Source organism: Temnothorax curvispinosus, unplaced genomic scaffold (genome assembly GCF_003070985.1).
Source record: "Temnothorax curvispinosus isolate PA1 unplaced genomic scaffold, ASM307098v1 QBEX01015206.1, whole genome shotgun sequence".
Lineage (NCBI taxonomy): Eukaryota > Metazoa > Arthropoda > Insecta > Hymenoptera > Formicidae > Temnothorax > Temnothorax curvispinosus.
This window is the reverse complement of record NW_020224986.1, coordinates 126,302-153,662: the sequence shown is the minus strand read 5'-3', so window position 1 is coordinate 153,662 and position 27,361 is coordinate 126,302. Positions and strand designations below refer to the sequence as shown.

Genomic DNA, 27,361 nt, shown 5'->3' with positions numbered 1-27,361 from the left:
CCCGTTTCCAATTCTCAACTTCCTGCTCTTGTTACACAAATAACTATTATTTAAAAAACATATATTTCTTTTAAAGTGCGTGCGTGCGTCGTGTGTTTGATAAGTGTTTTTGTACAACATCACACGACGTCCGTTTCGCGAGATGAAGTCAACAGTCTTTCGTATTCACAGAATTATTAGGCGAGATAGCCTAATAATTCCGTGATATTATACTGAATACGCGAAAGACTGTTGACTTCATCTCGCAAAAATCATATTCTCACTGCTTATTATTCCAACAATTCATTATCTTCTTTGCGTTTATCTTACACGCGTAAAGAGTCCAAGTACGAAAGAGTCTCGACTTAGAGTTGCGAAACCCGGCTCGCTCGGACTCGGAGCGTCTCATCTCGCCAGGAGTATTTAATCGCTAATTGTTACATTTTGTGTGTTACAGCGACGTTCTATAGGAATGAATTCGTTCCAGAAAATTCGGAATCGCCCATGTATATACCGCCATCGACACCGGTAACAATGCAGCCTACACGTGAGTCCGGTAAACGCGCGAAAAACAAGAAACGTCGAGAGGTCCAGCAAGAACGGGATCACCCTTGGACGATAGGCACGCTGAAAGGACACACCGGCGTGGTGAACGACATGGCCTTCTCCAGCAACGGCAAATATGTCGCGAGCTGTGCCGATGGTACGTACTAAAAAAAAAAAAAAAATAAGAAAATATTTACTGGAGTCCCTCTAATCAGAGGTCTGGCCAACTTGCAGTTCTGACAAAATTCTGTGAGAGAGAAGGAGAGAAATATACATTCAAATCGCTTTTTCTTTCTCTCTTATATCTCTTTCTCTTTCTGTTTCTCTTGCTTTTGCCAAGAAATAGCGAATCAATCAAAAGTTGCTACCGTATGGCCAGACTCTGATTAGAGGGACTCTAATATTCACTATCTTCGCTCGCGTAACTCTAATCGGTGATACAATTATATTCGGAAGGTGTTACATCATTAAACAAGTGATATTCATAACGTGTCATCCGAAGGCCGATAAGCAAAGCATTCGCTTCGAGAGAATTTGTCTAGTTTGGCGGAGTTTACACTAATTGGTTTTCACAGATAAATGTTAAAAGTTTTATAGCTTCTCGACATAGGAGCAGATGATAGAAATTTCATTTTTTTTATTGCAATGTGGTTTCTTCTACTAGCGCCGATAATAAAAATTTAATTATCTATTTTATTATTTGAATAATTAATTTGATGATTAAAAATTGCTCGCGGTCTCATCAAAGATTAAATTTATGATTAAATTAAATTAAATTATTTTTAAGTTTGAATATATAAAAAATTTTCGAGGATATAGAAAAGTCGTAGTTAACGAACAAGTGCCACCGTAAGAGTTACGTTACAGCAGGAGAAAGCTTTCTTTGTTTTCAATATTAATGTCGATTTGTTAATGTAACACGATCCACACGACGCGAGAATATAATAAATCGCGCGACGAACAATTTAAACTTGCAAATCGAGCAATACATTTTTTATGCTTTACGCCGGGCATACGTGCGTATTGTGTCTCGTAGATAACTAACTCGTACGTAGATACTAGCGGCATAGTATCACCCTTCTCTTTCTTTCTTTCTTAGCTGATTTTCCATTTTGCCAGCCGCATTTCCCATCACAAGCGTCCCGCAACTAAAAATCGTTGAAGTCTAAAATTCGTGTACACGTCTCTCGTATGAGAAAACTTTTTCTACAAAACAAGCTCCATCGTTTCTTTTTGTTTGTTTTTGTGAATAAATATAATCCGATTACACACAGTCGAGGACACTGTGTATCTTCAATCAATACTAATCCCGACGTGTCTGAATAGTGTTGAACACGACTATTTTGTCTGTATAAACTGACAATTGTAAGGCAATGTAAATACATTTTGCTGAGTAAATAATAAAATTTCGAGTTAGATACCATGCCGCTAAATAGGAAAAATACCGTAAATATCGTGAATAGATACCATACCGCGGAGAAGATTTAATAGCGCCCATCAGATACTATTATCTATTAGATATCATATATGCGAGAATATTTTGTTAGAATCTATCGCGAATAAAGGCGGATTCCGTGTGACACATCAGAAGAAAAAAAATAAATACGCTTTCATTGATGCATGGATCATCGATGAAGCTCGTGATGACTTATCTTCATAATACGCGTTGCGGTTTTCTTTTTTTTTGCTTCCTAAAGCGTTCACCTTTGATAAGATACGATAAGATGCGAGGCGCATATTAATTTGTGCTTCGTAATCCTTTTCTCGCGAGGTTCTTTCCCGTTTCTGAATTTATTTTCCTAAATCTGAATTAATGGTTCGTTCAATTCTTGCAATTTTGGGCTCAATTTTTACTTTAACGCTCACCATCTTTTCCTTGTCGCTCACATTTTGGCAGCACGCAAGCTGCCGAACATATATGTAAATATGATGTGCGAGTGCGACTCTTTGTCTCAGGTTACTGAAAAAAATTATAATGACGGTTTGGCAGCAATCACTCCTATTGTATACATGATACTGTCACTTAGAGACAAAGCTTCGCACGCCTTAATCATGCACTTTAATCATTTGCCTTAATCACGCGACAATGTCATTCGAAAGTTCATTACCGAGGCGCGAACAACAAAGAGGGGATAAAGTGGGGATCAACACGAAAATTATGCCGAAAATTGCGGCTAACACCGAATGTTTTAAATAAATCAGCTCGTCGGCGCGGACGGATACGCGAATAAATCGGAGATTCCATTCCGGAGTTAAAGTTCATTTGGCATGTTGAAAATTTGATTCGATTGAATACGAAGAGAATTAAATAATCTGAATGCGCGTGTTCATTACTTATTTTCTTTTTATATTGTATTGATCGATGAATAAAATGTGAGTGAAATATCTTGCGACGCCGCATGAATAAGTTAATTAATCAAGACAGTCGATTCAGTATTGCGGTAGGTCAGGCACAGTCCGGCGCGAGCCATTAGTAACGCGATTACTAAGTATATCTATTTTGCGTGATGAGAAAGTATCACGGTCGCGTAGACGTAGGAAAATCGACGAGCTTGGCCGTTAACAACATCAATACCGGAAATATATGCGCCGCTTTTATACGAGAAAGAGCAAAGTCCAGAAAATTGAAAGATTGACTTTCGGGAAGATTTATTTCTAAGGAAGTTTATTTCTAAGCAGTTGCAGAGATAGGTATTTTTTACTAACGAAGATTATAGAACGCAATAAGCCTTTTTATAAATCATTATTTATGTGACTATACATTTTTGCGATAAATATCTCTTAATTTAGGAGGGTATAGTCTAATATGTACCTGTCATATACCTAAATCGTACCTTATTAATTATTTTTTATTATTGACTACAAAAACGGCAAAAAATATGCAATAAAAAATAATGACAAAAAATTCCCACATTACATCTTGTTTCGTACGTATTACAAAAATTATACAAATTTTTTTAAATTAGGTATGATTAATGTAATTTTTGACCAATTTATGTATGATAATAATTTGAAAATACGGTATTATTCTGCTTTTTTTTTTAAACAGATTTATTGAATATTTTACATTCATTTTTTGCATATTACAAGTACTGTATAATTTATCATGTTTCCTAAATCTTATCAATACGAGATTTCTTAAACCGATACGATGTGATAACTCTTACTTTTATTCATTACATTATAACATTTATCATTTTATAACTATATAATATTATTTGTATAAGTTATATAAATGATGAACTATATAGCTATATAATCTGACCTATATGTAGTAAACTATAAATGCGATAAGCGAACGAGTTAAACATGAGTTCTCAAATCGTATTATTATTATATATGTCGGATACTTTTTGACTTGTTATTAATACATATAAACTTTCTCAACCATATTTTTTCATTAGTTTTATTCGCAAATTTATTATATAAATTTTTAAAGGAGATATGTTTTTGGAAATCGATAGGAATATGATTTAGGAAACTGGTTGCTTAAGTCGTATCTTTTATATCATATAAAATATATTTCATAACAAATTATTTTGCTCTTTAAAAAAGAATTAAATAATATGTATCTTAAACATTGAATATTAATTTTTAATATTAATTTACGTGCAAATTTGTACCAAATGAGAAATATAACATAATATGTCTTAAGTAATACGATTTTGTAGCACTTCCCCCCTATTATTAACTATATTTCTTAAAGTATGTAGTAAAGTATTTATTAACTTTATTACATACAATATTATAGTGATTAACTTATTGCAATACGAGATTCTAACGACATAACGATGATGTTATCCGGGATTGTCCATCTCCCAGATTCGTCGCTTAAATATACAAACAGATACGTTCTAAATATATATATACACGCAAATGAAGCTAGATAACACGAAGTCACGCGTCAACAAATAAGGGTATAATCAGATCGCATAATAAACCAGCTTCTTAATCAAGTAATCGACAGTAATTAAATTATAATACGTAGTTATAAACTTCAACGGCCTGCCGTTGATTCATCGCATGCAGCAGCACCGATCGCATGTTTCCTATTAGTCAGAGCTCTAATTCGAGCTCTTGAACGCAGTTGTCGACCAGTCGACGTCATTCATTTCACGTCATAATCCGTTCGATGGAAATTATCGCGGGAATCCTCGCGTTCGTGACCAATTGTTGGTCACGTTTCGCCGGAAAGTGGCAGCGGATTTCTTCGAGCCAACGAACGAGAGAGAAAGAGAGGAGCGGAACGATTTTATTAAATGACGCAACGGTACATATTGGACGTCGTCATACTGCATTCCGTTACCCGCGAGCAACAAGCGATTCTCTCTTTATGTCCGCTTCTTCCCTTCTGCGTCTCCCTCCGCCCCTGCCTCTGTCTCTCCTTCCGTTGCCTTCGCGGGCCGGTTCTCGGCTCGCTCTTTCCCGTTTGGGCGCGCAGTTGGCTCAAATTCAATTACCAATATCTCGCTTGTTGCGACGCCGACGAAAACTTTCGACGCGTTTTCGGCTATTACTCGCGATCCACGTCGCAATCTGCGCTTGTTCTTTATCGTGACACGCGACTAAAATCCGATCTCGCGTGATTCGGATGACATCTCCGAGGAAGTATCTGCGGTGGAAGCTCACGAGCCGAAATCTCGAATTTTTTAAAAATTTTGCGGGAAAGCCAAGTAAGTAAAATTACTGATAGACTGAGAAGTAAACGGAGCTGAATCGATATGCAAGATGTGCGCACGGGCTTATTAACCATACTGCTGCTGTATTTCTAAATAATTCGAGCGACCAGCGTTGCATCCAGCTATCTGGTTTCCTGGAAAACCCGAGACTTGGATATTCGAGTATATTTTTAACGACGACAGATTTGTTCGGGTATTCCAATATCTCGGCTATTAGGTTGACGTGAAAAGCGCATCATATTTATTAAATAAAATTGGAAACAATTAATTTTAACATTTATTTAAAATTAAAACTTAAGCAAAACTGCCGCCACGGACTTTATGCTTACTCTTCCTGTTTATTTTTTATTCAACTAAATATGATTTTTTAAAATATCTTTTTCGATTTTCTAATTTTATTTGATACGAATCTTTAGCATCAACCTAATAATGTCTAATATTTTCTCCGCATAGGCAAGGAACGTATTGCTTCTTGGACAGTCACGTGGATGTTTAATAAAATAATTTAACAATGATTTTTACATTCAGTAAAAGCGCGCTGTAGGAATAAAATAATATAATCTGCATACAGGATGGATTTAATATCTATTAATTTAAATTTATTATTGGTCGCGTGCTATTCTTTTTCGGGAGCAAATACCTGACTTTTGCGAACAGGGGCATCTACGTCGTATGTACACGCGTCGGACTCGCTTCGCGAGATGTTTCTCCTTCGGCCAGAGCACGGGCGGCTGAATGCAACCGCGCGTTCTCGCTATTTTTATCTCGACGAGCGCTCAAACGCGCAACGTCACGCAAATTTATCGCGAGGACGTGACCGAGGCAGCTGACCGGCAAAAAGTGATATACGTTGCATTCTTTTTTCGTCGGTAATGTAATTAGTGAAAGTTGCGTGCCTCGTTGAGTTCATTTTTACCGCCGTTACTTTTATATCTCAGGGAGACAGCTTAATTGTCCCTCCCCATCCTCGCGGCGAATTATTTCTCTCTTCTCTCTCCTAGTTAACAATCAGAGCGCGAAGCGACTTTAGCGAGAATCATGGTGATGAATGGTGATAAATAATCGCACCGAATTAGATATCCGTTCGAAACGAGACGATCGTCGAGAGGAGCTTGTAGAAAATGTAGTAGAGGATCGCTTCCCTCGTGAGGAAAGTCTTGACTCATATATGTTTGCGAATCATCCTATATATATCTCACAATCAGCGTAAAATGATATTTTTCTGAGAAATCCTTATCGGAGCAAATTTCGAAATTGCGCCTTTAGCGCAGCACAATACGACAGTAAGTAGTAAAACAACAAGAAACGAATCGATCTACTCATCGGCTTCGGCTATCGGAGCCTCCGCAGCTGTTGTTATTCGGGCGAGTGTTCTTTCAAGAAAAAGAGAGGTGTCCCCCTCGCAGAGTTTCTCTGTTTTTTAACGCGTCCAGTCGCGGATCATTCTTTCCCACGCGTCATTCTTTTCCGCGCGGAAGCTGGCAACGTAAAATCCCGGGGTCCCCCCTCCGTTCGCGGCGAATATATTGCGGCGCGTCACGAGTTTGCACAAGATAACACAGGCGCGAATAAAGAACAACGCGCCGCGCCGCCGCGAAGCGCTCACTCACGGTTCGTCTCCCCGAAATTATTCGCGCGTACATGTGTCGCCGCGAAAACAACGGTCGTTCGGATGTCTTTTCCCTCGCTATGGATCTGCCTCAGTACGTATCGCCGCATCTACGAATCGAACGGCGCGAAGTCACGAATGCCGCCGAGCGACATGTTCAACAGCACGTGGACGAGATACGGCCGGCACGAATTACGTATGTGACGTTTCTCTTTTTCTCCTCTCCCCCCTCTCGCACTCTTAATTTTATCTGACCTGGTCCTACCTCTACCTTGTACACCTCTATCGAGCGTTTTAATGTCGCTATTAAAGTGAGAGTGATCTGACCGATTCTAAAAGATTTTATGCGCGTACTTTCGCTTTTATCTCGCGCAGCAGTTTGTTTTTCGGATGATCGCGTATCCGTCTGTTTTCCCACGTGCGCCCACGTACGACGAACGAAACTATGTCAAACCTTTGTCGTTCTTGTCGGAGTACGAACGTCACCGCGAGCCGAAAAAATTCAAGGCAATTTTTGGGTCAAGAACACGCGACGCGGCCGCCCGCAACGCAACGCCATACTTTTTACTGAAAATTTACATTTTTCTCCGCACAAAAGCCTCTTCGTCACGATTTTAACGACAATAAAAGTATGATAACGCGGATTATCATAAAGTCTTCTTATCTGTCGCCTTGAAAAAAACGAAAACGCGCTCTGTCGCTTTCAATTTCTCTCAGAACCAATCTCGCAAAAGCTCGTTGAACTATTATTAGACATCCGGTTCGCTTGTCTTTTCGCATTGTGTGCCAGCCATTTTTCCTGTACCGCATATTAACATAGATCCCTTCATTAATTAGATAAAGAAAGAAAGAAAGAAAGAAAGAAAGAAAGAAAGAGAAAAGTCAGAAGGGTCAGAAGATTTGCATGCGCGTGTCGTGTGTGTGTGTGGACATCTTTAGCAATGTAGATCTTGATAGGTCGAGTAACTTACGTATATATTTGTTTGTCCCTATGAAATAAAGATGAGAACTTGCGAGAGACGAGAAAGCATGTCCAGTCCGCCGGGCAGTATATGTATAAGAAAAACGAGTCCAAGAAGAAGGCATCGGCGTCGCTGCAAACGACGAATGTCCGCGAATGCACGGAATCGCGGAGCTCCGGACGTCGCGAGGATAAGGAAACGAGAAGAGCGTCCAGGAGCAGGAGTCGGGGGTCTTCGCGGTTGTCTTCTCAGCACGGTACGGTGTCAGAGGAGCCTTTGTCGCACGAGGTGTTGACCAGCGACACGTCCAGCAATGACGACATCCCGGACGAGAGCCAGTGGCAGACGATGTTTCCGAGCGATGTGCCCACCTTCCTGGCATCGACGATAAACAAGTACACGCTGTCGCAGAAGGAATTGTTGGAGCATGGTTATCCCGTTCCGTCATCTCTCTCACCCGGTCACGCGATAATAAACAATGTCAAGTATCCGTCGGGCCCCAAGATCGAGAGTGACAGCGGACAATACAGCAATTCCAGTTCGTCGGACAATTCCGAGCAGGAGAGCTCGTCCGACAACGAGAAGAATCTCGACCGCGAAAACCGTCCCGACAAAGAGAGAAGCTCGGAGTGCAGAAACGGCTCGGGAAACGAGAAGAGACGCGACAGCGAGAGCGGCTCTGACAACGAGACGAGCTCGGACGACAAGAGCAGCTCCGGAAACGAGAAGAGCTGCGACAGCGAAAGCAGCTCCGACAGTGAGAGAAGCCCGAGCGACAGCAACAGCTCGGAAAGCTGGAAGAGCTGCGACAGCGGGAGCAATTCCGCCGGTGAGAAAAGCCCGGAGAGCAAGAAGTGCTCCGAGCACAAAAGGAGCTGCAACAGAAAGGACAGCTCCAGCAGCAAAAATAGTTCCGACGACGAGATGTGTCTCGACGAGAAGAGACACGGCAACAAAGTGAGGAACTGCAACAGCGAGAGCAGTTCCGACAGCGAGAAGAGTCCGGACAAGAAAGAATCCGGCGTGGGCGGCAATACGGGGTCATTGAAGAGGACGTGCGTCAGGTGCCAAAAGACGATCTACGTCGATCAGAGCGGCGAATATCTGGGCGCGGAACGTTGCGTCTACCATTGGGGCAAGCAGTACAACCGCATGACCAACGACAGCTGGTATTACACGTGCTGCAATCAGGATGGATTCTCGCGCGGCTGCGCCGAGTGGAAGACGCACGTATGGACCGGCCTTGTCCCCGGGATCAACGGGCCCTTCGCGAATTACGTGCGCACCATGCCGTCCCCGGTGTACCTGCACGACAACAACTACGGCGTCTACGCGATGGACTGCGAGATGTGCTACACGCGGCGGGGACTGGAGCTCGCCCGAGTGACCCTCGTCAATTTGTACGGCCAGATCGTATACGACACGCTCGTGAAGCCGAGCTCCGAGGTAATTGACTACAACACCAAGTTCAGCGGCATCACGGAGGAGGATTTGTTGAACGTCACCAAGACTCTGCGAGAGGTGCAGAACGATCTCCTCAAATTTATCCACGCCGAGACGATTCTTATGGGTCACGGTCTCGCGAACGACCTCAGGGCGCTGCGCATGATCCACACGAACGTGGTCGACACCAGCGTGATGTTCCCGCATTACCTCGGCCTGCCGTATCGCAACGGCCTCAAGACTCTGGCGCGCAGGGTGCTCAACCGGAAGATACAGGAGGAGACGCACAACTCCATCGAGGACGCGCGGGTCGTCATGGATCTGGTGTTCCGAAAGGCCCAGTACGAGTGGCAGGGCACTCTCGTCTGGTAGATAGATCGGTAGATAAAATCGTCACCTCGAGAAAAAGGACTCGTTACTGCGTGAAAGAAAGGACTTATTTGACAGAAGGTGACTCGCGGTGAGATTATGTCGCGATGGGAAGCGCGTGTCATCGAAATGATTTGTATAAACTAAGGGTGGACCGCGCCTTTTCCTATAGTGTTCATTTCCAGGGGTGAAATCTGTGATATTATATATATAGTGCAATGCGTTCCTCACGTGCGTTCCTGCGTCCGCGTTTTTTGTTTCTAATGATAAACGGATGACGATTGTATAATCACGCACACAATACATAACACAGACGTGTAACGTACAGCGCGGAGAGATAATTGACGATCATCACGGAGAAGTTTACATTGACTACGCGCAGTCGAACATTTTTCGAAGACTTTAAATCTATACTATTTTCTTCATTATTCTTTATACTTTCTTTTCACACTATTCTACGCTATGTCTACACTGCTACGCTATGTGTACTACGCTTTTACCTGACTATCGATCTGATATTTACTTAAAAACTTTATCTCGAACTTACTATTTTACTTTCGAATTGAACGACGATCGACTAATGATTGAGTCCTAATTATATTTTCAGACAATTAATTGCAGTTCGACTAATTAATCGGAGAGCTTCTTTGAATTTCACCTTTCTCCGATGTGCATTTTTTAAATATATCCGTATGTGTTTTGTATTGTATATACGTAATTTTCATAGCGTTTTATACTTTGTACATATTATATCATCCTTGGATCGCAATTTTGTACTCGCAAAAATATGTATACCTATTCGTGAAAATCTACGTATTTAACATGGATACGTATGTCTTCGTTATTCAGTATAATGTATCACTTCACATCCATCCTGTCATGCATATCCCATCCCGACATCACGCATATTTCATTCAATTTCAATCAATTATTCAATATCACCATTTTTTTTCCCCGCGAGGAGGACGAGCGGCGTCAATGATGCTGGTAAGTGCCTCTTGTTTGATTTTCACCGACGATCCGCATTAATTTCCGCTCGAGATGACCATGGATTTTTCTTGAACAACATCGTGACGTCGAGTATTCGTTAACGTGGCTCGCCAACTACAAAAGGCAAAAGAAAAATGCTGAACTCGTTGGTTTCACAGCTTAATTAATTTAAATTGATTAATTAATTAGTTTCATTCGCTGATTAAAATTATTCTCGTTGCGTTTAATCGCGCTGTTAATAATTTATTAAAACATTGAACGTTAACAAGAAACTTATTAAAAAGTGGCATTTTTCCGCACGTGCTTATGCATACTCGCGTGATCGATTATTTATTAATTGAATTGCATTCTTGTGCGAATAGACGCGAGGAATTACGCGTCAAGTTGATATCCCGGGCGTTATCATCCGCAAGGTTTTCTCTTTATACGTGCTACCAAGTGGCGATGTTCCGGCAAACAAAGTTCGCGAGCCACGTACTGTTATTACGCCACGTGTACGATACACGCGCGTAGCTTCTTATCAATTTTCGATGTGAACACGGTGAGTTCTCATAACGATCGACTGCGTATAACAATAGACATATATACGTATAATATTTTCATGAGAGAGACTGCCTAGCGCTTTTATCGACAATCTTCATGCCCCATCGCCCGTAATCATCCCTCATTGTCAGTTAACGATCATATAACGGCAGAATCGTCTGTCTATAGTGATAACGAATGTAATATTTAAATGTAAATATCGCGCCTGTAACGTGGAGACCCAACGGATTTTGTATAACGATAGTATTACCTTGTATAATATATATATTTATATATATTTTTCTATTCTCGCGTACCGTAATTTTACACCGATTGATTAGCGTTAGCGATGAGTAAAGTTACTCTCAGCGCGCTTCGTTTCTTTCTTTCCTTGAATTTCAACGTGGAAACGGAACTGCGAAGCGAATTTCGCGAATCTTGAAAGCTAGCGGAGAAACAGCAGTTAGGGAAAAAAAACCGAAGTCAGTAAGTTTTTACTCATCGCCATCGATAAATCTTAAGGCTTGACGGACAATTGAAGCGATTGAATGACGAAAAGTGAAGCAAGGAGGTACGAGGCGCGCACTCGCGCCAGGTGATTATGATCTCACTATCCACTACAGATTCCGTGCAGAATCACACTTATCGCACAGTAAAACACGTAGCGCGCGCGTTATGATTTTATCAGTAATCCCGACTGTACTATGTTTAACCCTGAAAGTCACAAGATTGTTAACTTGCGGGTCAGGCCGGCCGATTGGACACTCAACCTAAACGAGTGAAATTTGATCATTTCAAATTTCAACGCTTACTTTCTTCGGTTCTTCCAGTGGTATACTCAAGTCTTAAAACAGCGCAATCTTTTAAGACTTTCGCATAGCAACGAAAAGTGTCCCGCAAAATACGGGAGGAGTGTCCAACGAACGCTTTTTTCAGGATTAAAGGCATTGTCATATACAGTTCTGAACATAAATATATGTTGATTATGAAATATATGTAGCAGTGTTTTTTTTGTGTTTGCTTTTATTTGGAATATCTCTTCCCCGCTCCCAATGCGTCTCGCTTTAAATTAGGAGTCGGCAAACTTTTTCTATAAACGGCTAAGGTAATTAATATTTTAGGACCAAAAAATATTCGGCGCGCAGTTCACTTAGAATAAGTATATAAAAATTCTCACAGAAATATTATTATCGACATGAACATCCTGTGCAACTCTGAGCTCTTTGTAATTTAAATGATTTATTAATCTTATGAGCCTTCTTGTATTTAAATATGCTTTGCGGCCTAAAGGAGGCACTAAAATTTGAATTATATAATTTTTGTATAATTTTTACTTGTCACGAGATATTCTTCTTTTATTCTTTCTTTCGATTATTTAAGATCGTATACGAGAACACGCGGGCCGTACTTAATTTGCCGACTTCTGGTCTAAACGTGAAATATTACAGTAATCGCCGGATTCTCAGAGGCTCGAAGGTGTCTCTTCGTCTTTTTCGCGACGTCGTGCTGCGAATGAAATCGTTGGAAAGTGGCGGTATTTTTCACGTGGAAAGTCCGAGGTCCTCTCCTTCTTGCACCCATCCCATCCCACGGCATTACGACGACGTTTTTACGAGCAACGTGTACCGTCCTGTAAATAGCGATGCGTTTGTTCAAAAGTGCATTGCGAGGCTACCTGTCCGCGCCGTCCTGGGTACAGACATTCCTCGGTTTCGACGATGCCGACAGCTTTGCACTGTGCTGTTAATCAGTGTCAATTTTTTTCACGGACGAGAAAGAAAGATCGGAGGAAGGACGAGTAAAGAATGTATCGTCGCGCTTTTTGCCAGCTTGTTTACATCGATGCCGAGAAAAAAAATTGTTATCAAAATACGCTGTGAAACACCGTCGAATTATTTGTCGGAATAATTATTTCGCGTTGAAACAGCAATGTTTACGACATTATGGTCGGAATTTCGGCGGCACTCGTCCAAATGTGCCGAAAGTGGACTCGCGCGTCATTAAAAAGCGTACCTATGTGGTTGCCTTCTATCGTCAGTCAAAGTCCAGTCAAACCAACGGCCGTAAATATTGACAGGCGTGCGCGTTTCCGCTATACGCACGAGGTGCGTGGTGCGTGGCGCGTAGCGTCGCGCCGGATGAACTTCGACCATGTGTATTTACGCGTCGCGAAATATCATCCTGTCCGAAGCACGTGGCGATTACGATCGGATCGGCGCGGCGAGGTGCAACGCGCTCATCGATAAACACGTCGATGACTGTATCGTTGGCACAGCTGTGACGCGTGACCCGTGATAAATTTTCACGTCGTGTCAGTTCCCTCCGGACCCCGGTTGCTGCACGCGCGTGTCTGGCAAACGCTTTTCAACGTCTCGAGCCGCCTCGAGATCTTTAGACTGATGCCAAACGCGACGGGCACGATAAGCGAAAAATTAGTCAACGATATTTTTTCTGAAAGAACGAAGATTAATCGAACGAGTTAATAAATAAATATATATTCGTCGTATAAATGATGACGCAGCTCCTGAAGTTTCTGATAAAAAGATAAGATTCAAGTCTCGCCGGATTAGCATTTTTCCTTCTCTTCCGTGTTCCCGTTACGCACGCGATAGACATAAAAAACTCTTGCAGGCCTCGGCTGCGTTTTCTTTTTCACCTGGTACTTAGTTATAATGTCGTCAGATATACTGCTGGTCGGTTGTATTAAAAAAAAAAAAAATGTACGATGTGTATGCATAAAGGAGGTTACGCAATAACGTTACCAAGGAGAAAACGACGGCGAGCGGGGGAAGAGAGAAGAGAGAAACCGTTATATGGACAGCAACCGTTAAATGAGGCTCTTCGCTGAGATAATGATGATTCGGTGGGTGTTGGTACTGGAGGCCTTCGGACAGAGTTTAGGCAAACCGTTTTGTGCCTTGGATTTTTAGGCCTTGAGAGAGGGAGGGGGGCACTTAAAAGAAGAAGGCGAACAGTCGCGTTGATCCCACATGCGTCAGCCGAATTAACGTCTACGAGATTTGATCAAGTGCTCTCGTTCCTCACGTGCTTTATTTCTGAATTGTTCGTCGAGCACGAAATTGCAACGTTAGTTTGTCGGAGATCACCGTTTTCATCGCCAGAAATATTGAGAAGGAGACTCGGATACGACGTCTCCAATTCATCCCTGCCCCAATTTTGAAGACAATATTTTTTAAACGAATATTGGTCTCTGGTGCACTATAGTGCGGTTCTCGCAAAATTTCTCTTTACCTCACCAGTGCTTGTTTTGATGGTTATTTAACTTAACACGTCTGCCGAGTGAGATTTGTACGTCTTACTGGTACGCACAGTAGAATTTTCATAAATATATAATGATATAATGTTAAAATATCGTGTAGGATTATGTTCTTATGAGTAATGCGTTGAATAGCGCATTTTTTAATTTTACATTGTTATCTAGCCGCCTATATCATCCAAATTTTATACCAGATGACATTAACTTTTATAAACGTTTAAAAGAATTGCGGGGGCCGGTCACCCAATGACCTCGATTGAAAATAGTCATTGAAAAATCAGGCGTTAATGGATGACCGTCGTGGCAATCACATGTTAATGATATGCCCCAGACAGTCTCGACTATAGAGACATTATGATGCTCTGATTTCCTCCAGTCTTTTTTTCATTTGCAACGTAATAGACGGTTCCGCTTATTTTACTTTTGATTATTCATAGTTGTCCTTTCCGATTGAATCTCGATCTTTTTTCTGCTCGTCTAGTTCCATCGATAGTATATCATCTATTTGTGAATCTAATTGTAAGTGCGATTTACGGAAGCGCGACCCCCGGAAATTCCGCTCCGCGATAGCTCGGAATATGCTGCGATAGGTTTATTGAGTTTATAAACAACCGGCGCGATTTTAGTACGGATGTACTTTGCGGCTTGTTCGCAGGCTAGATTAGATAAGGAATTAGGTTGGGACGTATTTGAATCCAAAGGCAGAAAGGTAACAATCGTTATTGCGCCGAGTATGCTGATCAGATTATTGTTATCAGACGATTAGCAGCCTTGTTTGCGAATGGCCGATTCGCGGGAGTCCGCGATACGCGATATCACATTAGAATAATACTTAGCTTAAGAATATAGCGGTAATGACAATAAATCTATTTTTATTAACGGTGCTGGTATTTTAACGAGAATCCTACATCTCGTGATGTATCCCATTTTATAGATTTAGATTGACAAATACTTCCCGTTGATGCAATCCCAGTAAGCAAGAAACATCAAGGAACATTTCAACTAGATTGTAGAAACGTTAATTAAATGTAGTTGAAATATTTCTCAATGTTTCTTACTTATACTGGGATGCCCGCGCCTACATTGAATTAAAGAAAAGAATAAGAAGCCGCGGGGAGAAATCGGCGATAGAGCCATAGTCTGGAAAATCGAAAGCGTTACCTAATCGTAATAAATCTTCTCCAAAGGATTTCGTAATATATCATCTCGCCGCTACTTATTTTTTCAAGGACGGAATAATATGGAGATTCTCTCTGGCGGAGTAATGAGAGTTTTATTTCTCTGTTTTTGTTAATTCTTCTCTGTCAATTTCAAAATTGCGATATTTTCTTACTTTATTTTAAAGTTTCTCGAAATTTTATTTTTCGAACTCGCTGAACAGAGAAAAACTGTTGATTTCTACGAACATTGTAACGTTAACGATCGTTCATGTATATCTATATTTAAAATGTTTCGTCGACTGCGCAATTTACTACGATACATAATTTATTTTTCGCATTATTTTCTGCATTAGGTGGGTCTTATCGTTATTGTGCTTCTTGACAACGAGTCGGAAAATTCGCTTAGTAGTTAAACAATCAGTAATTATATTCGCAATTGCGTATTTAGCAATATCGCATGACTAAGAAATAACAAAGCGTTCCTATCTTCATACCAGCCAGTTTTACAACAAATTCTTGAGAACTTTATATCGGGATAAAAACTTTAACTCGACACGCTTTCTGCGCGTGTCTGGAATCAATTAAAGGAAATCTGGACGATGTCCAGGTCAGTTATGGTTCTAATCCTTAAAAAAGAGCAAAATAAGTATCCAAGAGACGCAATTTCTATGTTCGGTTCGCGATCGGTATACAACTAAAGTCAGCCTGATATCGACGTTTGCTATGTTTAGAGAACGGAATTGCTAAGCGATCCCCGACGATACGAAGTCACGAACGACGTTTGATATATATAATGTATACTATCTCTTCAGCAGTCACGCACTTTCTCTTCACAAACGTTGAGTCGAAGTAAAAAAAGAAGAAGAAAAAAGAAGAAGTAATGTAGTGCCACGTGGCTAGAAATAAGACAAGTTAGAAAACTTAAACTTGAATAGAAAAAAAAATTTCTTTTTGAATACTGATGAAAGAGAGAGCACCCAGAAAGAGACTCAAGTCCTTCTTCATATTTTTTTTCTAATACTTTCTGAAATGTGAATAAATGTACTTTGCACGATGACACCAATGAATAAATACAGAAAAACATTTTAAACCGTGAAAGTTTTTATCGAGAAACTTTCAACGTGGAAGGAACAAGGTTTTCGGTGGTCGATTTTGAATGCATCCTTAATTGATATTCTTAATTGACCTCTCGCTTTCTTATGCGATCGGGAATATATGCCGATCACGATCGAAGCTATGTCATCGATTTAGCAAAGACGTTTTCCTTGCACGCCACGGGCAAGATCAAGGTGTCGTGGATATTTCTAAAGCGATCATATGTCGAAATATATTCGCTAGGCACGTTGAGCCTGACCTTTGACTTACCGGCGGTTATTCCGTCGAGGGAATTGGTAATCGGTTTCCCCCAGATACAATCGCGAGACCCTCGGCTTGACTGTTAACATATCTTTACATAACTATAAAAGGTCTGACATTTATTCAAAATCTCTTTTCATAGTTATATACCAATAATGTACGTCAATTGGCGATCATCTGTAAGCGTACTTATTCGAAGAGCTATTCATCGGTATCTATATCTATATCTGTTTTTGTCGAAAAGCGGAATAATCGGAAAATTACCGTCTAGAAATAAGAACGCGTTGCATATTATCGAATACGTTTAAGAAACAAGCACAAAATACATATATGTATAATATAAAACATCACAAGAGTTATGTTTTATTTAAGAGGCTCCTGTTCACTCACCACTACTATCTCAGATTGTGACGTCAGAAGCGAAAAATATACGGTAAAAGTTCTTGCTAAATGTATTAAAATGGAAATATATGTTTCAATAAAGCAACACTTACAATCGATAGAATCGACTCGTAAAATATACCGAAAACTATCTTTTGGTTTCGGGGAAGAATTAAATTATATTTATTTCTCTATAACATAGCTTATTTTATTTTGATTATGCATAATTCATTTTTCAGATATATATGATTATTTATTAATTAACGAAACAAAAGGCGAGTTTTCTGTATATTTTATAAGTCGGTTCTATCGTAAATGTTGTTTTATGAAAACACATTTCCATTTTAATATATTTTGCAAGAATTTTTATTATATATTTTCTCGCTTCTGACGTCACAATCTGAGATAATATAGTGAGATAGAGTGAATAGGAGCCTTAATGCCAAAATTCGCTGTAATATTGTACATTTTTCAGGATAAAACAGCTTAAAAAAAAAAGAAACATATTTCATAAAAACGGCGAAAAAAGATGTGGACACGTTGGTCGTCGACTTATTAATGCGCGCGTTCAATGCTCACCAGCTGACGGCCGCGGGAGATTTTTACGCGGGTCATGGACGTCGGTCGTTTTAAATTTATCTTTCACGGTCGCCTCTTATTAACGGTCTCCGTATGAGCGGCCGTCGGGCCGTTCAACTTGATTGAATTTGCCCCCGAGATACGGAGATTCGAGGTGAACGATCGGCCGCGAGGATCTTGCGTGGACGAAATGAGCGATATGTTGGGAATACACATCCAGTCTGTCGTCATGCGAGAGTTGAGATTCGATTAGATACCCGATGCTTTTTTTTCTCCCGTTAATCGTACGAACACGTCGCGCGGCGACATGAATCATAAAAATTTCGTAACTATCTGACGGTCTCTATGGGATCCGAAAGACGTCCACCCATCAATCTTAGGAAGTCTAGGCTTTTCTTAATTACATAAATATTGTGGAAAAAGCTATCATCTAACTTATTGTTATTCTTCATTTTCTAGTCGATGAAGTTTGCTAATTGAAAACGTCCGGACTGCTTCGGAATAAATGAATAAAGTCGGATTTAGAAAGCGTTGCGAAACATAATAAAATACTAAACAGCAGGTACTAAACAGCGGAATGGCGGTACAAACGTGGAGAGGAAATCACAACAATATCGTAATATAAAATGCGGCTGTGCCTACGTAAATTCGATAAATACTTTCCCTTTTCCTTTTAACGTAGCAAGCTATACCGCAACTATACATTTGGTTCAATGCGGTAAAAGATAAAGCTTATTTTCTAATTACTTCCGATGTATATATACATATCAACAAATTAATAAACAGCTATACGAGTCAGGCGCGGTACGTGGTGCGCAAGTAAAGAAATTAATAATAGTTACAGAAGTAACGAATTACAACTTGATAAACTGCGCGCCGATTATTTGCGCACCACGTACCGCGCCTGACTCGCATAGCTGTTTATTAATTTGTTGACATTTTCACGAGTCTAATGACATGTTTGATATACATATCAATTATTGCGTTAAGGATAATGCTGCTTTTTTATGATCGCTGTATCTCGATTGCGTTGCATTTTAAAACGCGATAGTGCGTCACATTGACGCAATCGCGCACAAACACACGTATTATTCATAGTTTATATTCATAGTTGATAATTTATTTATATTTTATATCAATAATAATGACGAATTAATGAACAACAGCGAGTGTTTACGACGTTCGTTATCGAGGATCTGGAATTTCATTAAAAAGTAATATGCGCAGGCTTGTTTGTTATAGACCAAACTGTCGAAATTGGCATAAATTGCATAATGCCACATGGTGCAGCAAGTCATCGTCATCGATCGTCGCGTATGCGTCCTTTTAAACGACGTACGCTGGCCTCTGTGTTTATTGCTCAATAAAATCGGCGGCGTGTATATGCTCGTCAGCCGACTGTTTGTTTGTTAACGACGGTACTTAAGCGTACGCTAATACATGGAGTGAAGTATTAAGCAATGGCGCAACGTTTGTTCTCCAAATTTGCACAAATGTATTTGTTTTGATCGAGTAGGGCGGATTTCCCATGAATATCAGTTTTTAGAGTATCGTTCAATCGTAGATCCTCCTCGAGACCTATGCAAATTTTATTTACACTTGTCTCCCAATTTCTAAAAATATCATTGCTATTTTTCTGTCTTATTCGATGAATCACAAAACTTTCGGAATCATCTGGAACTACAAATTTTTACTACACGAACGAAAAATTGCGAAATGCGTAGCGCGTAGGATAAATAATATTATTGCAAATATAATTCGGGAACTCAACAGCTTTTTTTTTATTTGCATTTTAGGTAGCCAAATTATTCTGTTTCGTAAAATTGAAATATTAATACAGTATATCTCAGACAGATTATATTAAGAAGATAAAAAATACATCATGATTTTGATGTATTTTGTAATTATATTTGCTTTTCTTTATTTATAACGCGATATTAATATAATAATTAATTAATGTTTTGTTTAGACGATAAAATATAACATGATATAAAATACAATACGTACAGCAATATGATTTGAAGCTCGTTATTTCGGCGTTAATGAGCTTAGACTTTATCAGGACCGGCCAAGCTACGAAGGTGAAAACCACTGTGGTGCGATAACGATGCAACAACTTTCTTTCAGCGTCATCTCTCTCTCTCTCTCTCTCTCTCTCTCTCTCTCTCTCTTTCTCTTTTTCTCGACGAGCACATTTTATTTTCCGCGATAGAAAGGACCGCGGCGAGTCCCGTGGCAAAGAGAAGAAGGACGTGACGCGGAGGCGTTAAACTTTCTCTTCGCGTTCACGCTAAGTCAACGATACTCCACCTTGGACCGGTTGGACGTCCTAGTGTCCCTCCCGCCTCCTGATTCAGGCTAAATCAGGAAACGCGATATATTCCGAATTTGAATCTTGACTTTAATAAATTAATCCCGGGACTCAATTTCGATACAATTTGCTTCAATTAAAAGAAAGCACGCGATTCCTGACTAATCTCAGATTTAAGACCGACCACGTCACGCGACGCGCATGACAACAGGCAGAAAGTGGGCTAATAAACAACGCCGCGATTGGTACACCATATTGGCTTTGTTAGCGCGTCTCAATTTAGCTTCAGCTGTAACTTAAACGAAGGATAATTTCTTTTATGTAACGACACGTGACTAATCCCGTCGCTAAATTAGGCTTTACTATCGCGAAATCGTCTGATGAACGTGATTGATCGATCTGAGCGTATAACACGTGTTAAAAATGTAGAAAGAAGTTTGCACGATTCGGCATAGCGATTCGATCGATTTTACGGGGCTTTCCCGATATCGTTCAAGTAAACGTTCATCGGCTTATCTACAAGCGCAACTGAGCATCTTGCTTCATATGATATTTTTTTGTCGCGTGATAAGTTATTATGCATATCGTGGCTGATATTTGTATCTCCGCGTTTGATTACGTGCAATCCGATTCATATAGATCAAACGTATTAAAAAGATCTCTAAAAAGCCATCGTCTGATTTCGAAGTATTCTTATTGATAACAGATGACTCTCGTAAGCAGCAACGCTTGCCTACGATTTCATTGGAAGCGATCTAGATTCTAGATCGCCACGGCGAATTGATTACGTCAAATGTTTGCGAACTCACGTTTTATTAGAATTGATTAAGCAAGGCTTGTTTGACGCATATCGCGTCGCGATAAATTTTGATCCAAGTTGAAAGCCGGTTCTTCCTTGATAACGACACTCCCTTCTTGAGCTCGCGAGCCATTGATACTCGAAGACGCGACTCGACTTGTATATATAGAGAATAGAGGTAACGGGATTTTATATTTTACGTTTAAATTCCCTCTTTCTTCCAAGTGGACCTCGTCGTGATGTCCATTGAATCTGAATTTGCCCGGCGCTCTAGATACGTCGCTCCAATCCGTGCTCGATTTTTAGGCTTCGGTTGCAGCCGCGCGATCCCGAGCACGTTCCGGGCTCGCGATTCGGAGTCTCGAGGGGGGGCCGCGGGCATCGCCGGGCATTTAGAAAGTGTGCCGTGAGAGGATGATAATCATAATCCAGACGTCTGATGCGCGCGCGAGGCGCGCGGGATGAGTAATCAGCATTGAACTTGCAAGTGCGAGATAAATCGCATTGTTCATCCGCCACACCTGGCCTCCTTTCGCGCGCGCCGATCCCGCTCGCAGCTGCTAGCGAACCCGGCCAATTAATGCGTACATCCGATCGCGTTCGATCGTCGATTTAATGAAATTTTTATAACGTAAGCGCTGATTAGAAATTCCGATTCTTAAAATGTCAGAATGTTTTTGCACGCTTTGCCATTTTTCACGAGGAGTTTCGTGGCAGATAACAAATGGATATTAAAATTAATATATGCCTTTTCTAAAATTATCATCCGTCAATGTGAAGAATAATACACTGAGAAAGAAAATTTAGATCTAAAAAAATATTTATTAGATAGCTCTTAACAGTTTATTTACTTAATATTTATATTAACCCTCGAAGGACTCCGTCGGGTCGTTTTCGTTCACCCGAAAAATACGATTTTGAATATCTTTTTTTATATTTTTTTGAGCCTGAAACTCATTTTTTATATTTATTATGAATTTAAAAAAAAATTACTTTTTTTAATTTCTTTATGCTAATAACTAAAAAAAAACTATTAAAGAAAAAAAATTTTAGAAACCAACATCACAGCTTAAAAGAGGAAAGTTCAAAGAATATCCATGAATTTTGCGGAACTTTTTGAATGATATTTAATATTATTTATAAGTCGAAAGGCAAAAAGGACCCGATGGAGTACTTTTAAGGTGCCAAAAAGCACGGAGTCTTTTGAGGGTTAAGTAAATAAGCTATTAAAAGCCATGTAATAAACATATTTTTGGATCTAAATATTTTTTTCTCAGTGTACGATTGAGGAAAAGTTAATTTTCGATTTTACTCGCTAATATACATATTAATGATTGTCAAGTAGATATCGATTGCAAATATAATTACTTTTAACACGCGTTCGATTAGCTTTAAATGTTACAATTATAACAACATTCCTTTTCAAGAGAATTTAAAGTCAGTTGCTTTAATTTTTCGTGTGCCGTAATTAAAGTTGAATGATGAAAAGAAAGATATTCGTGGATCAGACTATTTCATCAGACTAGCGGATTAATTGCTGACGAAAGTCCGACGGCGTGAGCGCCGTTTCCTTCTTTGGAACTTATCAAAGGGGCCGTCGGCGACGAACTTGATAAAACGCTTGTGCGTAGCGCGTTACGCACGCAGCGCACGCACTCGCGAGGACACGAGCGACGAGAGTTCCGAAAATAGACATATTTTGCACTTCGCGGACTTGACTGGCAATCCTTGCCTATTCCGGCGAGTTTCTCGCGAAAAGGGAAACAGTTCGACACGTTAATATTGTTATCTATCAGCGATTTTTGTATGTTTTATCACACAGTAGAATATTCGTAAGGAATTTCATAATGATGAAATTATTGTGTAATGTGATTAAATAAGATTAATATCTCACAGATAATGCGTTGAATAGTGCATTTTTTACTTTACGTTATTATCTAGAAATTATCTGTGTTATATCATATTGTATACATATATGATGACAACACATATTATATAATATATGATTAAATAACAATTTGGCAAACGGGATTGTATTCAGCGACTAAAAAGCTGTAAGAAATGATTTTCTCGTTCTTGTGCTCGAAAAATAGTAATTTTTTGCTGAATAGTGTAATATATATTACACTATTACATGGTTCTTTCTTTACTTTACATTGTTAGTCATAATTAGTTATGTATGATGACATTTATTTTTTGCAAACACATTTTGTAATATGAGAACCATGGGTGGTACCGAAAACATTTCATAATAGTGAACAGTGACCACAGGGTGGTCTTTGTTCCTCTGAAAAGTCCCGTAACAATGGCAGTCAAAGAGAAAGGTTGACTTCTTCATATTTTTTCTCGACATTTTCTTTTTTTGAAAGATTAATGGAAACGTTTGTTGAAAGTGACTTCAAAATTTGAAAATAATGTGCGTGAATGTGATGAAAATATTTGTTGACTTTAAGACGTTTGACTTTAAGACGTTGGAAAATTGTCGGAAAAAAATGACCCATTTAATGCGGCAATGACCGTAAAAATCGGCCTGTCAGGGGTAGAACATCTATCTTTTTGACACAAAAGCATCATAGAAATATAAATTATTGTCCAGTTGATCCACGTCTCATTTCATCTCGACCCGCCACACGTACTTGACGTGTTCTATACTCGCTGTAATTATTTCCGAATCGTGCGACTTTATGTAATTTTTATAACTTTGTGACTACTGCCGATTCTGAGTGGAAATATGTCCACTTGTTCGTGTTTCCGAGCTCGCACAACTTGACATCTCTCTAATGAAGGAGTCTCCCACCTCGGGTCGAGCAGGAATGTATTATCATCGTCTTTATTAAACACCGAAGATAGCTCAAAAGAAGAGCCGAAACGTTTATTAGTTTTAAAATACATATATCTTTTTTGTTTGCGCACCTCGTACCGCGCCTGACTCGCATTGCCGTTTTAATCATATTTTGATAGATTATTGTATTTATTGAAGATCATAGAAATATAAATTATTGCATTTATTGTAGCATGATGGTTATATTACTATCATGCTTGATTTATATATATATTTTACAAAATATTTTATTAATGAGATATATTACATGATGTTTCATCATTTACTACTGTTGCTCTTTTAACTTTCGAAATGCGTGCAAGTCGAAATACATATTTTCAGAGATTTTTCGTCAATTGTAGTTAAGAAAAGATAGTAAAGATAGTAAAGTCAGAAATTTTAAGTAAAAATCGAAATTTTTTTCGTTGCATCTCTCATTGATCTTGAACGTTTTTCCTCTTCATATACATTAAAATTACTCGCGTGTAGAAAGAACTTGATATAAAAGAAAACGGGTCATTTGATCTATCGTTGAGATAATGAAAATGCAATTGCCATGATAAGGCTTGAAGAGGCCTCGAGGAACGTTCCATCTGAGGAAGTATATAAAATTCTGAAATTAATGCAGCGCGTTTAACAAGAAGACCTTTCGTACCAAACTTGATGAACTTTAACGAAGCGACGTGAAAGTAATATCTAGAGAGATCCTACGAGAAAGATATCAAGAACTGCATATTTTATTAGGGTAAAATGAAAGTAGAGAGTAAAACGTAAAGACGTGATATCTAAAAGGATCGTCGGGAAAGCAATCGGAGCGATTGGAACTAATTCTCAAACAGACGCTTCTGAATGCGTATTATTAAGGAATTTTCCTAAACGAGGAGATGTTTCGTTTCGCGTTTGCTTGGGTCGTCAAGCGACAATTGCGTTATCTCTCGCGCTTCTGGGGGTAATTAATCGGACGTAGAACGGGGTATATTAGTAGCGATCGTGCAGCACGTTTCGCTGTGCTATGAAAATACGACGTAAGAGGCGAAAATGAATTATCGATGACGAACGACACGTACGCGGATAATATATTTTGATATCCGGTCGTATACGTGCTCGCGCGCGGCGTGGCGTGCCGATTATTTTGCCGCGGGCCCACGTTTCCCGTTTCTCTTTCGCGGCACAAAGGGAACGACGAAGAAGACGGTGCCCCGGGATCGGCGACGACGCGGCCGCGTGTCGCAATCAGCAAACAAAAGCGGCGGGACCGCGTGCTCGCGCGTTTTCCGTTTGGAAAAAATTTCCCAATCATCCTTGACGGCCCGTCCCGCCTCCGGAATATTTATCGATCCGGAATACGATCGCCCTAAGCCGGATTCGATCGCCCGTCAGAAAAAGGAGAGAAACGATTTTAAGGAGTTACATATACCTTCGACATGCCTAAAATTAGGTCAAAATTAACGAATTTTATGGGTAAAATTATGTTATATTAAAAAATGAAAATACAAGTCTTGTGTAGAATAGTCTTTTGAGATTTTCAAAATACTGTTTCGGAAAAATAACTACCCAGGACCTCAATTTTTGATATTTTTGAAAAATTTTGACAGATATTTTTCGAAGACTATTCTACAAGACATGTATTTTCATTTTTTAATAAAACATAATTTTACCCGCAATAAAACTTCGTTAATTTCAACCTAACTTTAGACCTGTTAATGATAACCCCTTAAGTTCTCATCGTGAAATTAATAGACGATTCACCGTTGAAAAATCGCTGAAAAATTAGATGCTTGCGTTTTACAAATTCAAGGAAAGAGAAACATATTTATGGTGCCTTAAAAATAAAGTGAAACTCCCATAAATTTTCGTACCTTAATTATTTGTGTGACAGCGAATCCGAAAGAATCGAAAGATTCTTTACGGCAACATATAAATTAAAATTCAAATAACTCTGAAATTTATGACCTTTACTTTAATCTTATCTCTCTCTCTCGTCGTAGATAATTTCACGTAAAATCGCAAGAAAATCGTAATAAATATGAAGATTCGAAGTGAGATCTGAACGGTGTTAATAGAAGTCAGATTTTCATGAATTAATAAAATGAGATATGAGTATCTGCCTCACATCGCATAATTAAAACTTAAAGAAATCGTGAGATTTATTTCTTATATTCGATTTTGTTGTATCTATTTTTATTCCCCTCTGTTCTCCAAATTGCGGTGACCAAACGAGCTCTCTCTGTCGTTGAAAAAAGCCGCAAGATAAGGTGCCTACACGTCGACGAATTTCCTTTCGGTTTCGCGTTTATCGAGGTACGACGATCTTTATCTGTTGTTCGCGAGATTCTCGCGCGTCTATCCGCATAGACGAGCTTCCGCAGGAAGTTTATCTCCAGTTCCAAGTATTTTCTATCGCCGTGGTTTTCGAAGGGGGACAAGTTACTTATGTTCTAGCCGAGCTTAAATCCGGCCCGTGGCGATGATCGTGGCCGGTACCGCCGGCGCCGGCCGGCTCCTTGAAGCTCTCCTTAACGAGATGACAAATAGAAAGACGCGATCGCGCTTTCTCCGGCCGCGTGTCATAACGCGTGCATGAAGATCTCATCTGCTTCTCCATTCGCGCCGCTTGTCAATTCGTCCCGCGATTTCGCGTCGCGGAAGCGAGATTCTCGGACTCACTCGTGTCCGCCGAGAGATTTGAGTTGTAATTATATATTTTTAATAATCGTCCGAAGAAATCTTGCCGGGTTCACGCTGTTGCCTTCAGTTCGAGATTTTTACCGCAAAGTACCTGAACTTTTTTCGGGTAAAAATCTTGGTTGAAGCAGCAACGTGATCCCCGTTGCTCTCGGGGAGAAGAGAACCCAGTAAGTATATACTGACTAACAATGACATTACATCAATATTATAATTCCCACTGTATTACACATACAAGTGTAATATAGCACATGTTCATAAAAGTTACAATGTTGAGTATCAATCACAAATCAATCAATCTTTATTTACTTCAGCTTATGCCAAGAAGTGAATTTGACTTACAAAAGTAACTTAACTCATTCATACCATCCATACATTCGTGATAATATTTAATCCCATCTATTCTTCTTTATTCTAGTTTCTTTCTCTCTCCATAATTGCTTCAACCCTCCCCTTTAACACTATCTAATTCATCATTCCATATTCTTTCCAATTTTTCTCTCTTATTTCTAAACCAATCTTTTGGTCATATCTGCACATTCCTCTATATTGTTGAGTAGGAAATTATAATATTGATATAATGTTACTGTTAGTTGATGTTTAGCTGGGAATAGTGCGGGCACACATGCGGGATCTCTTTTCGGACACGCTCGAAAAGAGGCCTCGGCGCCGATCACCCTGGGATCGCGCTCGTTCTCTTCTCCCGAATCGACAATGAGTCATATGACTCTCCGAAACTCGCCCCGCGAATTATTCTCCGGTGCAGCTTTTAACGCGGCTAAATTCGCGCGCACGGCGTCGAAATAAAGGGGAATGTGCCACGGCCGTGACGCCGATGACACCGCCGAGCCAGGCTTTCAAGGCCGGAATATTTTTCTTCGCCGGCGACCACG

The 27,361-nt window shown here is 39.9% G+C and overlaps 1 protein-coding gene across 7 annotated transcripts in view; it reads left to right on the top strand.

Annotated features, from left to right (window-relative positions):
- LOC112465460 (RNA exonuclease 3) overlaps positions 1-12,094 on the top strand; it is a 29,382-nt gene extending 17,288 nt beyond the window's left edge. For 3 of the 7 annotated variants that reach the window (XM_025033018.1, XM_025033015.1, XM_025033013.1), the window contains exons 2-3: positions 467-682; positions 7,816-12,094. In XM_025033018.1, coding sequence (XP_024888786.1) covers positions 484-682; positions 7,816-9,590 — 1,974 coding nt within the window. In that variant the 5' untranslated portion in view covers positions 467-483 and the 3' untranslated portion in view covers positions 9,591-12,094. The other 4 variants (XM_025033017.1, XM_025033014.1, XM_025033020.1 and 1 more) reach the window with 3 other exon arrangements.
- The last annotated feature ends 15,267 nt before the right edge of the window (positions 12,095-27,361 follow it).